The sequence below is a fragment of the Paramisgurnus dabryanus genome, chromosome 3 (assembly GCF_030506205.2).
Source record: "Paramisgurnus dabryanus chromosome 3, PD_genome_1.1, whole genome shotgun sequence".
In the NCBI taxonomy this organism is placed as follows: Eukaryota; Metazoa; Chordata; class Actinopteri; order Cypriniformes; family Cobitidae; genus Paramisgurnus; species Paramisgurnus dabryanus.
The window spans coordinates 8,528,058-8,545,938 of NC_133339.1; the positions used below are offsets into that span (position 1 = coordinate 8,528,058).

At 35.3% G+C, this 17,881-nt stretch overlaps 1 protein-coding gene across 4 annotated transcripts in view; it reads left to right on the forward strand.

Moving 5' to 3' along the window:
- The window catches only part of LOC135734278 (uncharacterized), a 201,258-nt gene that overhangs the window by 167,074 nt on the left and 16,303 nt on the right, over nucleotides 1-17,881 (forward strand). For all 4 annotated transcript variants that reach the window (XM_065253207.2, XM_065253206.2, XM_065253211.2 and 1 more), the window contains one exon: nucleotides 7,688-7,774. In XM_065253207.2, coding sequence (XP_065109279.1) covers nucleotides 7,688-7,774 — 87 coding nt within the window. The remainder of the gene's footprint in view (nucleotides 1-7,687; nucleotides 7,775-17,881) is intronic.

Below are 17,881 nucleotides of genomic sequence, written 5' to 3' on the forward strand. Positions count from 1 at the left end.
TCATTTGATAAGATCTTTTAAAAGTATTGGCATTATCTTCTGATTTAGAGTTGAGCTCTCTTTATATAAACAATCAAAGAATTGAATTTTGAGATTATTTAGTACATGCCTGCTTTCAGAGTCGTATTTCTAATCCATCTCAGAGATTATTGAGCCCTATACAGAATAGAAACTATCGATGTGGAAATTGTGCCCAGTGTAATAATACTTTTAAAACATATTTTTATCACCCAGAACTCGCAAAAAATATACAATTAATTATGTTATCACTTGCGCCTCATCCCATGTCATTTACTTGATTCGGTGCCCTTGTGGCTTGGGTTATTTTGGGAAAACGTCATGCCAACTAAAATAGAGTATCAGTGAACATAAAAGTTTTACAAGGAAATATGTTAATTATCCTTTAGCTTCCCATTTTCTTTCTGTTAACCAAGATGTGCCTACTTTACATTTTTGTAGAATTTAAAAGGTGACGATGCCACAAAGAGGGGGATTTAGAGATGCTTTTATTGAGATGTGAGCTATTGAAAGTGTTCGGGATCTTTCAGTTGTACCTCATTGTGTTCTTAAAATAAACATTCATGTTGTAATTATTTATTTTCTTTTGCTGGAATTTAAGGTATCCACCAAGCATACAGCACCACTTTATATATTGTATGTAGTTGGGGTGTCATACTTTAAAAAAATGAATACTTCTGCTCTAAACATTTTAATAATTCAAATACGTGGTGCCCTGCACGGTCTCCAAAATCACAGTTTGATCTTCTGTTCTGGTGTATGATGTTAATCTGAACAGAGAAGTGCAGGAAAAAGAGAGAGTCAGGGAAAAAATATGAATGAGTTTACCAGAAAATTAAATCCTTGTAACTAATCGACATTCTTTTGTATTTAATAAACTCGCATAGCTTGCAAACAAATATTTACAATTAACATGCTGATTGTGCCAAAATGACATCGCTGAGCATTTGATTTACTGCAGCAATTTGATCAGTTTATTTGAAATTAAACTTCTACCATCCACACATAAAGCAACATGATGATTTGAATCAGGGTTCATGCACTTTCCATCAACCTATGTCCATGTCTAAACTTTATTTTAATGACAGTTAAGAATCCCAGAGCGAAATAGTGTTAGTCATGGCTCCCTTTCACCAGTCAAAATCATTTACTGTCAATGTACAGATTGCAATGTACTCATACAATAAAATAAACTCTCTTGAATGCCACTTGACACACTATAGACACAATACAACATATATTAACTGGTATATACACAACATATACATATGTACAGAAGTTACAAAATGCATGTATTACAAAAAATAAACTAATTGCTAGATGATAAGACAATAAGTCACAAGACAATAAGACAATAAAGTGACATTGATGTTGACATTATTAAGTGTTCAGTATTATTATTGTTATCACACATTGTGTTTCTTATGACATTAGAGTAGAAATGATTCCTGCATTATTCCTGTTGTGGATAAGTGTCTGTGAATGGTGGCTGGGGTTATTCATGATGTGTTTTGTCTTTCTAAGGCAATGTTTAGTATAGATGTCAGTCAGTGATTTTCTGAAGTGTTTTTCTTTAAAGGGCTTTGCTTTTCAATGTAAAGCAACTGCCATAACAGAATGCAATACAACCTGTGAGAACCCAATCCACTGCAATCCTGTCAAAGATGCTGAGGACTGTGGTGGACATCACATCTTTATTCAGACATTTAGTAGACGCTTTTATCCAAAGCAACTTACAAAGATTAGGAAACAATAAAGCGAGTTGTCATCGGGCATAGGGAGGCAATATTACAAGAAGTGCTGTCTCTTAATCTGTGTGAGTTTAGGGTGACTCTTAAAGAAATCTGAAGCTGTTCTCTACTTTGTCTCCTCTTTCCTAAGTTAATCATCAGCTCTGTTGTTTTACTGACACAATGAAACAGTCTGTTGCTCTGGCACTATCGATCTCCTGTAAGACGTATCATCATCATTGGTGATCTGATCCACAATGGTTGTTTCATTAGCAAACTTCATTATAGTGCTAAAGCTGTGAATTGTCACACAGTCATGTGTAAAAAAGAAATACAGCTCTGAGTTCAAAACTTTTCCCTATGATGTGTTATTGTGGTTCAGTAGAGAGGTTTTACTGTCAATACACACTCACTGTCAGTCTGTTGGTGAAAAAAAATCCACAATCCAATTGCACAATATGATATTTACTTCCAGATCTATCAGTTTTGTTAGCCTCACAATACAGTAGTATACTCTAAAAACCGTTGGGTTATTTGTTTTACCCAACAGGTGGGTTAAACATATTGGGTTGTTGTGTTGGGTTATTCGTAGGTTTTATTGGGTTATTTCTATAACAACCCAGACAGATGGGTTAAAATCGGGCTCACGTCACGCATTTTGAATTTCAAAGGTCGACAGGTGCCACTGCTGAGTGCGGACAGACACGAGAGGTACGTTTTAAAATATATATCTCTGTGTAATGTTTTATTTTGCTACAAAGTGTCTTTAAGCTCTATCACACAGTAAACTATCAGCCACGTTTTCTACAAATACTTGTACAAAAACGCTGTTGTCTAGTTTTTGTCCGTTACACCTGTTCCATTAATTAACTGTTACCGATGCCAACACGCGTTTTTAAGCCATCATAAAGGTAGAAAAACATCGCAAATTATTTTAATATTAAACAGCACCAACATCCCTTACGAAAATGAATCATGTCTTTTTTTAGTAGTAACGTTATAACGTTAGTTTCATGGCGTATTGATTGCCATATTGCTTTAACCATGGTTTCTGTAACAGACAATGTTTTTGGTTTAAAGTGTAGTAAAAACCGTTTTTTATCTTTTAAGGGATGCAACCGGCTGTTTTTTGCTCCAAATATTTTTTAGCCGGTCTGTGTTATAGACACAGAGCTGTAATATAAATGTGCTTCTGAATGGAAATGTCTTAAGAAATGACTCGATGGCATTTTATTGTCGTCTTACTTTAGTATAATCCCTGATAAAGCGCTGTTTAATCCTGCACGTCTACTACTGTTTACGGTAACCCCGGTAACGGTTGAATTTGCTCTTCAGCGACATCTACTGTCAAAGTAGAGTATTTATTCAGCGTGCCAGATGTGTTTGCTTTGAGATTTAATACATTATTCTTTTCTTTAAATGTAGACATTCTTGGAGATGTTGCATTAAAAACCCTACAAAATGGCCAGCAAGATGGTTCAGCCTTGCTACAGTACCAAGAGCCAAAGCAAACATTTATTAATTTTCAACCTGTAAGTATCATTTATGACACTTGTTTTTGTTTAATTCTGTTTATGTGTGCATATTTACATTGTGAAAATTCTGTCTTAAGGTCAGAAAACAAACATAATTCAGTATTTGGAGGAGGAGGTATGACGAAGACCCCATGTCCTGCTATGGGATGAATTCGACTAATCACAAGTCTTTGTTATTGTGGGGAGGCATGGCCCAGGAGCAAGACCAGCAGTTGACACATGCTTTAATATTCCCAAGCCTTTCACTACTGTTAGGTAGTTTCTGTAACACACAATACATTTTGTACCAGGTGATGTTTCCTTAACACACTGTCACCTGCTTAAAGGGATAGTTCCCCCAAAATAAAAATTATGTCATAATTTTCGTCCTCTCCTGTTGTTACAAACCTGTATACATTTCTTTGTTCTGATGACCACAAAGGAAGGTATTTTGAGGAATGTTTGAAACAAAGCAGATCATGAGCCCCATTGACTGTCATAGTAGGAATAAAGAATACTATGAAAGTGAATGGGGCTCATGATCAGTTTGATTTCAAACATTCTTTGAAATATCTTCCTTTGTGGTCATCAAAATAAAGACTTTTATACAGGTGAGAGGATGAAAATGATGACAAATGTGTGAACTATCCTTTTAAGCAGTTTTTACTTGGATAAGATGGAGTATTTGTTCTGTTCTTATATGTTTTTGTATATTTATGTATGTGTATATGTATGTGTGTATGTATGTATTTATGCTTCTATACATGTATGTATTTATACACTTAAGTGCAGGTGCAAATGACTAAATGGAAATAAAGCATTATAAATGTATTTGTAAGTTTTGTATTATTTATTTATAAAGCAAATAATAGTAATAAATAATAATAATAATAATAATAATAATAATAATAATAATAATAATAATAATAATAATAATAATGGGGTTAAAACAGCATTGCAAAAAATAACCCAACAAATTGGTTATTTCATAACCCAACTAATTGGGTAAAACTTTCTACCCAATGCATTGGGTTAAAATAACCCAACAATGGGTCGGTGCTATAGTAACCCACCATTGGGTTATTTATTGGGTTATTTTTAACCCAACTGTTTTTAGTGAGTAGTTTTTATTGTCCAGGGTCAGTGTGGTATGAAGTGTGTGTAGTATTGTATCTTCAGTGGATGTATTGTAGTGTTCAGTAAACTACTGTGGATTATGTATTGCAGCAATTATTTCTCAAGCATTTTATTGCAATGGGGGTTAATGCCACACTGTTATAGTCATTGAGAAAGCTCACATTGTTTTCCATCTGTACAGGGACAATATTGGTACTTTTAAAGCACAATTGTACAGTTTAGTTTTTTAATGATGTGTTAAAAATGTGAGTTAACACAGCAGCCAGTTGTGCACTGCATGTTTTTCAAATGCATCCTAAGATTAGATCTGGATCAGCAGCTTAGAGAGAGTTGACTTATGTGTGCCACAGAAACAGTAATTTTTGAGTTTTTGTGATGGAGGGTTTTAATATTTGCAATCTTGAAACAGCCATAGCTGTTCAATTCATCAGGGAGAGATTTACTGGCAGATTAAATCATCTGCATCTTCAGTTTATAGTCTGTTTTATTTTGAATCCTCTGCCTCAATGTCTCATCTCTCTCACGTAATAAACCATCAGTCTCTTATCTTCAGGAAGATGTCAGTGAAGTAAACAACCTATATTATTCTTAATAACAACAGTTCTTGACAGTCAATGTTTAAGTTATTTTATCTCAGTGAACAATAGTTACAATAATAAACTGTAAATTAAAATAAAAACCTTACCGCTTTCTTTTTACTTTATTGCAATAAACTCAAATAATGTTTCTAGGTCAAAGTGACTCAAGATGATGATCAGGTCAAATATATGTTGATTCTTTCATAGAAACATTTATAAAACCAATGAATTTTTTTGTGTAACACTCAAGACTGTAAGGTGCCACCCATCGGCCCAACGGGGGAATCCAATGGCGTGGTGAAGGGATCACGTGTGCTTGCCGTCCGTAGCGCTTCTAGAAGATTAACTCCATTTATTAGATTTCAAATGTATTTCTTTACTCAAAAAAATTATTCAAGCCCTTCTTAGAAATGACACATTAAAATTGTGTTCAATAAATTTAAAAAACCTCATTAAGAGCAATAAGAATATATATTTAATTAGTCTAACACAAAATGAATATATATTATAATTCATTGATTTCATTTTAATTGTGTAAACACAATTAGTTTGAGTTTGGGTTCTGGAAAAATAATTTCCCAGCATGCTTTGCATGCAACTGCTTTTGGAGAGTATTTTTTTAATTAAGTGTTATTTTATGCATTTTTAGGTAAAGAGAAAGACTTAATAGTGTTTAATGTGCATTTATCTTATTGATTTAGAAGCGTTTGTTTTATATTTTTTCAAATTGTTTGGTTACCATCGTGCAGAAGAGCTTGTGGTTAAGTTGTGGATGTGACATATTTCTCTCAATGAGCACTAACTGTGTTAATGCCTGTTTGGAGATCAGTCTCTTCTCACATGCTCATCCAAAGTATCATGTGTTATTTTAATTAGCATGCTAACATGTGCTTATGCTAATTAGTATGATATAAAAATGTTTTATATAAAATATCAGAATTGAGTTATTCAGACTACACTACATTGAGTTATTCAAACTACGCTAAATCGAGTTATTCAGACTACACTAAATTGAGTTGAGGCAACTAATTGAGTATTGTCATTTACCTTAAATTGAGTTGGACTAACTCAATATATTTTTATTGTGTAAAGCAGTTTTTTATGAGTTAGGGGTACACATTCATATTGGATGGAAATCCTGCCCACAATTTTATTGAGTTAATCCAATGAATCATTTTTTTGAGTGTGGTTAAATTATAATCTGACTCCAATTTATAAAATATCAATACTATTCTGATGCTGATCACAATGTATTTAATTATAATTATATTTTTATTCTCGTAATTATTTAGAATGAATTACATTCACATAGAGAATATGAAGTATCTCTGGAGGTGCTTAAGGCAGTTCCATACAGCTGGGTGTAGAAGCATTTCTCCTTCTAACTCAAAGTCAGAGGTTTATCCAAACACACTATAAAATATGAGGATCCATCTATATTGAGATTGAGTCATTCTTACCTCCAACCTACAAAAGTGGGTATTAACTCCAGTCATATTTTCAGTCGAGGTAATTCCTAATCTACCCCCTCCAGTATATTTATAAAATATAATAAAAGACTTGACAAGGTTTAAAATGAATAGATGTTAACAATTTATTTTGCCAGGCAGGTTACACTTAAATCAATCATTCATCAATCAAAAATATCCACAACTAAAAAGATCAGCACAATGTCAAAATAATACCTGGCAATTAAAGACACACAAAGTGGTCTAGAAAGATTCTTATTAAAGATTTCTTCCATGATGTTTTAATGCACACATAGTGTGGGAGCTTCTGAACAGAATGCCTCCATAAGGTTTGAATACACACTGAGAGTGGAAGCTTCTGGGTACAGAATGGCTCCCAGAATATTTTGTCAGGCCACCTTTTATACACAGCTTGAGAAAACTACCAAAATCTAGTTTGACCTGTACCAAGTGATACTAAAGAGCACCTGGTCAAACTAGCCAGAAGTATCTGGCAAAACCCCACCTCTACAAGAAATGCATCTTCTATCCAAAGTTCTAAAACCTTAATCCATCATATCTTAGATTTATAGAAATTAGACCTTTTTACTCATCGCACCATGACCTTTAAAATGATACTAAACATGAATATAAAAAATTACAATCTTAGAACCACATAATATGTATACATTACATCATATATTTCAGCAGATACTCAGTGATATGAGCCTAAAGGCTAACAGTGCCAAAGTCTTTGTGATGAAGAAATTAGGAGAACAGAAAGTTGCATATCTGTAAACAGTTTCACCTAAGAGTCAAATTTGAGTTAGCAACACCACCTGAGGTTTAATTATTTTATAGTGTCTCTTCATAAATAAACTTAAAGTTGATTATTTAACATCCAGTATTACAAGACTCAGCATACAAGCATATAGTGTACATATACATGCTAATATATAGAAATGTTAAATTGGATAACATTGTAATATTTCATTAAAATGATTTTGTATACTAGTTATTAAATATATATTTTTATGATGACAGTAGGTGTATGTAGTGTGCAGTATGTAGTAGAGATGCAGGTGGTGCATGATATACACAGATTATGACACAGTGGTGATAAGAGGGACACAGCTGATGATGGATTAGTTTTTATGTTTAAAACACTCATTATACACAGAAACTGAATCTGATGTGAATCTGTTGATATCGTACATTAATAGTAAACATTTATGTTAATATAATTTCTCCTCTTGTTTTAGGAATCATCATCATTGTTGCCATTTTACCAATGTTACTAACAACGACAAATGAAAGAATGTTTTACAAATGTCGTAGGCGCTTAAACTGTAAGTATCTAATGAATTATTATCTAAATGTGATACAGTAAATGAATAACTATTTCAGTGTAATTCAGTTATGTGTGATCATCAGTGTTTGCTGTAATGCAGTACAGTAATCTGAATATTTGTTCACAGTAGGCCTAAGACAGTAATGTAGTGTTACATCTGAGACTTACTGTAATCAGATAACTGACTTACTGTATTTACTGTACAGTCATTTTACTGTGTTACTTGTTTAACACATCTCTATAAGAATATGCCCATTTTCAACAAGTTGGTATGATTCTTTGGGGTCCTTATGATATGTCTGTAAAACACTTAGGTTAAAATTCCTCTATGGTCATGTTAAACAACACCCTTTATACCTTTATGTCAAAAACATAAACTTAATCTTGTCTTTAAATGATAATGAGCTACTGTTTATCCCACCCCTCTCTTCCATAGGGAGAAATATCTCACAGAAATCACTACCATTAGGGCACAATACACTTAAATATGAGGTTCTTACACAAAGACAACATACCACTATACCAGTAAGCAGACAGTAAATTGGATAGTCTGTCGGTCGACCATAGCACACACTGCAAACTGAGTAAACATACCACATTAGTGACAACACTGCCGCAGGCAGCTAAACATGCACATACTAACAGACATACATACAGACAAACTACAATACCTATTTGCCAAATAACAGATCAATATGCATGTTTAACTCATGCTTTGCATGCTATCTTTGCCTTGCGATTTATGGGTGAAATAGTAGCCGCTTTCAGACTGCTTAGTTTCAGATTTACAGGAACGAGCACTGGGGCAATTAACCAAGAACTAAATGTTCCCCAGTACCCTTTTCCTGGTTGCACCGCCAGTTGAGACTCTGGAGTGACGTTTCATTCATAGTGATTGCTGATCTGAAATCAGCGCAAATGGGAGCAGCAAATGGGAGATACAGAAAGTATCCAGACAGCAATCTGTCCCAAACATTAAGCTTGTGTCCCTATACATTTGCAAAAACCTGCATACTGTCGCCACATTGTGAAGATATACGCAGTGGCTGATATATGTGTTATTTTGCGTCAAGTCGCACAAGTTGATAAAGAGTAAACTTATCAGTCGTTTGTGAAATGTGGATAATCTGTACATGAGCTAATTTTACAAGTAAGACAGATCAAAATTCATGCCTTTATCTTGGTAACATTGCACTGCATGCATACTTTGTTGGAAAACAACCAAGACTGATAATTAGGCCTACATTTCATGTAACCAATGGAGGATTTATCAATATTTCTTATATGTATTTTGTCGACTAAAAGTACAGATGGATGTTATTATTGTAAATACAGTTTAAATGAGCAGCATGACACCGTCATGATTTATGATTGATGCGCAGTTAAATAATAAAGGTATAAAATGCTGTTATGAATCTGATAAACGCCTCGGAAAAATTATATTACTGTTGATAGAGCAACAACTTTATTAAATAATGTTTGTGTAACAGATGTGTATGGATCAACACACTCACACATGGGGTTGCTTCAGCTCTTTTTAATAGACAAGTGGAAATCAGACTCGCTGTTATGAAGTTACTGCAGACATTTACAAAAAAAAAAAAAAAAAAAACTGCAGCAGTGACACAAATCTGCTGTTGTACAAATTTACATTTCATTTGATAATTATAGCAACTGTATATTCATGGGTTTCACGTGATGTCACACATGAACCAAACTGTTAGTATGGGTGTAAAAAAGAATTATATATAGCCAGTTTTGTATAAAATATGTTTTTAGATAAACACAAACAAATCAAATAGCCTGTTTGGTGTATGTTTCAGTCGGGACTAACTGACGTTAAACCTGGCACATATTGCATAAGGAGTATACAGAAAACTTTTATAAAAAAAATAACATTTTAGAACAAAAACACATAAGAAAAGACAATATAGAAATAAAAAAAATAATTATACATTGGTTATAAAATACAGTACATGAAAGTTTATATTCTGTAGATAAATGTATGTGCATTTCCAACTGGTTGTACGCTGATTTTTACATTGAAAAAAGAAAAATATAAAACATGCATCATTTTTATTTCAGTGCAATTCATCAATAGATTGTGTCTTGCCTAAAGCGAATCCAGAAAGGTCCTAAAGACGGTGGCACAGCAAAAAAAGTCACAGGACTGAAACCCATGAATAGAAAACTGCAGTAATTTATTTGCAACTAGTAGCACAATTTATTTAATCCTTTATTTAACCAAGACAGTCCCATTGAGACTTCACAGTCTCTTCTTCGGACCAAACTTCACTTCCGGTAGACTTCCTCAAAGTATCAATAACAACAGAGTACTTTTAGAGATTACTTTTTAGATTATTTTTAATAGCAAAATCAAAATAAATAACCAGTTAATTACCTTAGTTTAAGATCATTGCTAAACCATCTAAAGACAGTTTCATCTGAGGCGTTGCCGTGGTTACTTAACTTCCGGTCCATGCTAGTTTATTGGTCTGGCTTGTGACTAAACTGACCTCTGTAACAAATACCATGTAGAAAATAAAACTGTTTTGGTTTCCTAGTTGTATGGGATAGACCTTATCCGGAGAAGGAGCTAATTTAGTCCCTGAAAAAGGTGTTGTATATTCTCAGAAATAAAGGTCCAAAAGTTGTCACTGGGACAGTACCCTTTCAAAAAGGTACAGATTTGTACCCAAAGAGTGCATATTAGTACTTTGAACTGCCAATATGTACCTTTAAAGGTACATATTTGTACCTAAATGGTACATATTATGACCTTTTTTAAAGGGTACTGCCCCAGTGATAGCTTTGTACCTTTATTTTTGACAGTGTAGCAAAATCCTCCCCAGTTCCTGTCATGCGAACAAGACAAAAAGCGGGTAGTCCCACAAATAGTTCAGGTACTATGAAAAGGTTCATGCGGTGCTGAAAGACCTAATATTAATGTGTCATTTGCGGTGCAGATGCGAATCAATGTCGTGAATCAACAGCCATGGGCGGATGCATTTCTTAAACCCATAACCTTTCTGACTCAATTTCGTACAGGCTGATAGACAGCTTTATTTAAATGGTCTTGTGCTTATTTGTGTTTACGCATTTGTATTAGGCATTTCCTTCAAATATAAAATCTAGTCTTTTGCTTTTGTTTCCTCTGAGGTTGGGATTCGATGTAAGGACACCTGTGAGCCTTTATAACCAAACAAGGAGCAAGTTGCATGCCACAATTGCTTCATTGTCCAACCCTTGCTAAAACTAAATGTACCTTCGTTAGCTAGCTTCAAAACTGATGTGAAGGCGTGGTCTACAGCCATATAAGGAGACTCCAAATATGGTGTGGAGGTGGTCTTATTCAAAGAACTAGCTACCTACATAGACACCAATCTTGCTGTGTGATTTATTTTCAGCTTTACTGAGCTGACAGACATGCCAAAAACATATAAATTCATAAAAAGCTGAAAAAGTGAAGATTTTATCCGATGTCCCCTTTAAAAAGTGTGTGGTCTTTACAAGCTTGCAATGTAGACATATTTATTGATTATTGATAAAAGTACAAACACACACACGCTGTCAAAAACAGCGGCACAGGCCCACTCAGATTGACGGCTGGCAAAATTTTGTAGAAAAGCAGAAGAAATCATGCATAAATTATAATAATCTAATAATGAATAACAGTTTAATAATAATCGCTCAAATACGCACCATTCAGAAATAAATAACTATTTATATAGAAAGTTGTGTTTCTAAACCTTGCAAATGTTAACAGTCAAGCCATTTTAAACTATTTGAGCGCCAGAAGATGTTAAAGTGAGCTGTTTACTGTGCACACAAACACACACACATACTGAAATGGATACACACTCAAAAGCACACGCACACAGATGCGCGTCAATCTTTCATTCCATTACAGTAGTACACTGCAGTACTTTATTTGTAGTACAGTAAAATGTGTGTTTACTTGTGAAGAGGATTTTTGAGCTGGATGTCATGGCTGACCCACATACGTAAATCTTCATTGATGAGGCAGTCTTTAACCTGACAACAATGGCACAAAGGAGGGCACAACATTCTTGGTCACCATGACATTACTGTTTTTGGACTTTAGCTCGGCCTTCAATAAAATCATACTGTACCATACATCCTCCTGACTAGCCCTGTGTACCCCACCCTACCTGTCTGTGGATTATCGACTCCCTGACAGACATGGCAACAACTACTGAAGCTGGGAGGTTCACCTCCAGAACCTGCACCATTAGCACTGGTGCTCCTCAGGGCTGTGCACTTTCTCTCTACCGTACACACCAGCGACTGCACTTTAAAAGACTTCTCCATCAAGCTCTCGACGGTGATAAAATGCATAGAGAAGAGAGGCTGAAAATTAGGCTGACTGGTGCAGTAAAAACAACCCTGAATACACTCAAAACTATGGAGATGACTGTGGACTTCAGGATGAACCCCAATCACTTCCTCCCCTCAGCATTCTCAACATCACTGCGACAGCTGTGGAGTCATTCAGGTTTTAGGGCACTACCATCTCACGGGGCCTGAAGTGGGATTCTCACATAGGGGTCGATCACACCAAACGCGTTTATGGCAGTTGCAGGCGCCTTTTTTGAATGATTTTCTATGGGCAGTGAGCGTATGCCCGCTGTTTATGCGTGCTGAACGCTTTGCGTTTTTTGCCGCCGGCCACATCACGTGCTTTTAAAGGAGGACTTAAAGCAGAAAAGTGCCCGAAATCATTTGCGTCTTTACACTGTCCAATCGAATGAGGGGAGGTGGGCCTTTCGTTGTGGTGATGGAAGTCAGTTGCTTGGATCCAACGGACTCCACCAGGAGCTGGCCAGGAACACTACAGCCCTGTGGACAGCCCTGTTCCTGGCCTCTCAACATCACCATATGTTTCAGGAATCCTAAAGACTGTTTACACCTGGTGTTAAGATGCGTTTTGTCCGATCTGATCACAAGTGGACAACACTAAATACATGTGACCGAGTGGTCAGGGGTGTTCACTGGTATGCTCACACAAAAATTGCTGCAAATTACGCATTCCAACAGGTTTTATCTTAGCTTTTGCCAACTCCATTGACTTGTATTAGATGTGCTGTGAGGTACGGTATTACTCTGCGCCAGGAACTTTGTTTCTATTCTTGCAATTGGCAATGGCGGATTAGCGCCACCACCTGGGCTGGAGTGTCTATTATTCAAGCTCTCAACGGAAGAATGTACGAGTGTGAGGCGTTTGGAAAAATAGGTCCACAAGTTAACAACGAATGCTAAAACAGCTGTTGGAAAGGATCTTTTGCAGCGATTTTTGTGTGAGCATATCAGTGAACACCCCTGACCACTCGGTGAGTTTCACGTCTTTGTAAACGAAAGTTTAATGCATTTTAGAAAGGATTGTTCCAGTGCACCATTAAACCCATTGTAGAGGTGTGAGGCGAAACACAAACACCCGAAAATTCTCGGGGCAGCCGCATATGTCGAAATTTCTGTCAAAACCGTTCTATTTCACCATAAACAATCTGAAAACAGGGCTTTAAGTGTAAAATACTGAACTTGTCCTTTAATGTAATAGAGATGCATTTCATTATTATTGCCCTTTCATCATTAAATGTTCTGCAATACTGTATGTGTACAGTAAGCTCAAGTTAAAAGAGTACAATTCCATATACATTTTTTGTTCTTTAGTACATTAATATAAAAATTTGCCAAAATGTAATTTAAAAATGTATTTAGGTACCACTTGTAATACATTTGAACCTATCTTTGTATGAAAGATTAGTACAAGTTTACTTCAAAAGTATACATTTTTGTAATGCAAGATAGTATGTTAAATGCATTTCAGTTTATATTCATGCCTCTCAAAATAACACAGATTAGGACACCTATGTTTTTAAGATTATCTTAAGTACTAAAAAATAAGTATTGGTATATTATGTGAAAAAAGGGCACTTTAAAGGGATAGTTCATCCAAAAATAAAATTCTGTCATAATTTTCTCACTCTCATGTTGTTACAAACCTGTATAAATTTCTTTGTTCTGAAGAACACGAAGGAAGATACTTTGAGGTTTGTAAACAAACCTTTTATGAGCCCCATTCACTTCCATAGTAGGAAAAATAATACTATGGAAGTCAATGGGGCTCATTAACGATTTATTTACAAAACATTAGGTAAAATTAAACTGTTAGCAAAAACTTGAGAATTGGGTGGGGCCGAGGGGTCGCTGTCTTAAATATCCCCTCCCCTGACCGATGTAATCTCACTCCAAACTTTTGGTAAAACTTGAGAGCCCTGATTATAGACAAGTGTGATTTAATAAAACGGAATAATTTTATGGTGTATTTGTAAAGATACATATTTTCAAAGATCAAATTTTGGTCCTGAATTTTTTGACTGTAAATATACAGTTTTGAAAAATACAGCTTCAGGTTTTCAAGATAAAGTGAAAATTCAAAACACCAAATTCAATTTTCAAAAATTCAAATCACAGAAATTCAGATCGTACAGAAAGTGGGTCATAGGTCAAGCTTCAGGGTTGCACAGGGAAGATTAGTAGATCTCCGAAAAGTCCAACGGACAGCTACATGCATGCAAATGCTAATATGCTTTGACTTCTGCTGTCACTCCAGGAAATTAAATTAATTTTTAAAAGGCATTGTTCAAATAGTTCCCTTCATATGCATGATTAACACATACAGAGGATTTGTTGAGTTTAATTGTTTCCCCACCATTGATGAGTTATCTCGTTAATTAAGAGAAAATGCTTCCCTGCCAATGATGCTATTATCCACCAGGTGGCACTCTTACCCAATAAAACACTAAAGCATTCACTTCACTCAGTAAAGAACAGGGTAATGCTTTAGATTACAACCGAAATGTACCATAATTTAACAGAATTTACAGCATACCTATTTGTAACAACACAGTACCTCTAAAGTACGTACTTGTAGGTAAGGGGAATGTGCTAAGTGTGGGGTAATGGAGGAGTAAGGATATGAACAAAAGTATCTATCATGTAAGTATTTTATAACCACAGGGTACCTGTTACGTTGTATGACTGACTTACTGTACTAGGCAACAGTTTATGGGTAATATGTAGAAATGTAGTCTATTGATTATTTATTATGACTTTATATTTAATTTTTCATACTCACCACATACCTGATAAAAGTTAATTGTATACAGTCGATGAACATGCCACGTCAACAAATAAAATACAATTTAATTGCTTTTATTCAGTATAGACATGTTGTATAACTGATATGCTATAGCAATGGTGCAGCTAATTTATTTGGTTATCTGTGTTTCAAGGCATGTAAATAAGAAAGAATAACTTCTATCTGTAATTACTTTGAAAATTTACCCTATTGTTCCAGTTATGTGACAGTTATTGTGTAACTGTAACATTTGCAGGCCGTAAATTAAAGTAATGCTTTATTACCACCTTTTTATATAGTTATAGGATAAATACAATACACAATCTTGACTCTGTCAGTGTATTGAACAATACTGGTTGACAACAAATGAGTTCAGCGGTATCAGCACCAGCCACATTATATGAGCACCATGAGCTACTGAAAATGTTATGCACAAAAAAATTTTTTTACTAAAAATGTGGTAATACAAATGATAATTGTGATAGACAGCCAGTCCATTTAAAAACATGGCTATACTTTAGCAAAACCATGGTTAACTTTAATGAGGATTATTGCCTCATATTCATTAATTACTGGTGCATCGACTATATTTTTGACTCTGTTATGTCTCGCGGGAGGGGTGTCATCTCTAACACTACAGAAACACTGAACCGCAATACGCAGAGATGTCATTTTTGTCCGCTAGTATTGAGCTATTCTGCTATTTCTTTTATATAATTTATTTTGTTGAATACTGAACAATTTTTGGGGCATAATAAGCAGCTGGGGATCACATTTTTTACACCCCTTTAACATGACAAATCTGCACAAAACTTAAACAAAACTAAAAATACTTTATTCAATTATCAATTATCATAAAGTAGCGGCTGTCTGTTTTAACTGCTTTGAACTCAACAAATCCTCTGTATGTGTTAATCAAGGGATCTATTTGAACAAATGTCTTTTAAAAATTAATTTATTTTCCTGGAGTGACAGCAGAAGTCAAAGCATATTAGCATTTGTCTGCATGTAGCTGTCCGTTTGACTTTTCGGAGATCTACTAATCTTCCTTGTGCAACCCTGAAGCTTGACCTATGACCCACTTTCTGTACGAACTGAATTTCTGCGCTTTGAATTTTAGAAAATTGAATTTGGTGTTTTGAATTTTCACTTTGTCTTGAAAACCTGAAGCTGAAGCTATTTTTCAAAATTTAAAGTAAAAAAATTCAGGACCAAAAAATTGATCTTTGAAAATATGTATCTTTACAAATACACCATCAAATTATTCAGTTTTATTAAATTACACTTGTCTATAATTCAAGTTTATAAATTATAAATTCAAAACATTTAGGCAGAATTATAGCTCCATATATTACAGTACTGTTTTACATTTCTTTCATAAAAGTGTCTCTGAAAGATATCTCAGTCAGTGCTGTGATTTCAGAAAGTTACAAGTTATTTATCTAAAACTTAATGTAAAGTTTCTGGTAGCAGTGTTTTGAAAGAATCCCTCCAGTATGTAACGGTTATGTAGTCTGTGTTTTTGACAGTTTGTGTGTATGACCTGAGTGATCTAGAAGTTAACTGTTTGTACCTGTACGAGCCATTAAGTTGTGTTGGATATGCAGACTTGTTGTAGGGGGGTAGAACTTGGGGCTCGAGCCCCGGCCTCAGGTTCGCTCTCTCTGAAGGTTCAGAGCTCTGGTGCAGAGCTCCCTTCGAGGACAACAAGCCAAGTTAGTTAACCATTAATCATTAAGACCGCAATGCGCAGGCGAACTAGTGAAGTGGATACGGGAATGATAGGTACTGTGTATGACGTGTTGATATCAAAAATTGAAATGTCACACTGTCAAACCATGTAAGCAAGAGTCCATGAACAGTAAAATACATTTTTAAAAGCTTTATATATTTAAATGTTGTAGATGCACAGTTTATTCAGCATCAACGTTCCCGTCATCTCATCTCAGGTCTATGTTAGATCATAATATCTCACAAACAACACACATCATGTTTGCTCTGACATTGTGAGAAAAATGCCATTACTGTATTTGTCTTATATAAACCTGGATAGACTTCACAGACTAATCATCATAGGTGTCCTGTCCTTCATTGGGTTTGCTGTAATACAATCTCCACCACCACGCTAAGAAAAAATTCTCAGATTCAGAAATGGGGATTATGCTGGAAAATCATTGAACCAGACGTAAACCAGAAGCATGATGGAAACTCACGCTATGCCAATGATAAGATATAAGGTCTGCTCTGGTTCATCTTTCAGATGAAAAATGTTATTGTACAGCTGATCTAGAAACTGAAGAAGTTATGTTGTCACCATCAAACCAGACTCTCATTCACTCAACCCTCACATTCACCAGATTTCTGGATCAATAAGAACACAACACCACTATAAAAGATCACAAACAATCGCAGTCTGGATCTGACCTCATTTCAAGCTTCAGAGCTCTTTTTGCTGCTTACCTGCCTGTGTTGTTATCCAACTCATCATCCTGTTAAACATCATCTCTGATCTTCTTCTGTGTGTGTGTGTGTGTGTGTGTGTGTGTGTGTGTGTGTGTGTGTGTGTGTGTGTGTGTGTGTGTGTGTGTGTGTGTGTGTGTGTGTGTGTGTGTGTGTGTGTGTGTGTGTGTGTTTGTTTCGACTACCTGTAAGACAAATCTACTATTTTCATCAAGTCAATCTTCACCTCAACAATGCCACAGTTAATATACTCAACTGCTTCAAGACTGTGATGCTGCGGTTGTTTCTGATCCATCTCTCTCTCATAATTGTGTATCAAAGCCTGCACGTGACAGACGTGTTCACCTCTGGTCAAGAACTTGTGTGGTGGCACAATAGCCAAGGGTGTTGTGTCCCTTTCTGTGCCCCTTTTTGTCAGGTTGAACACTGCCTCATTAATGAAGATTTACTCATGTGTATCAGCCATGACAATCAGCTTAAAAA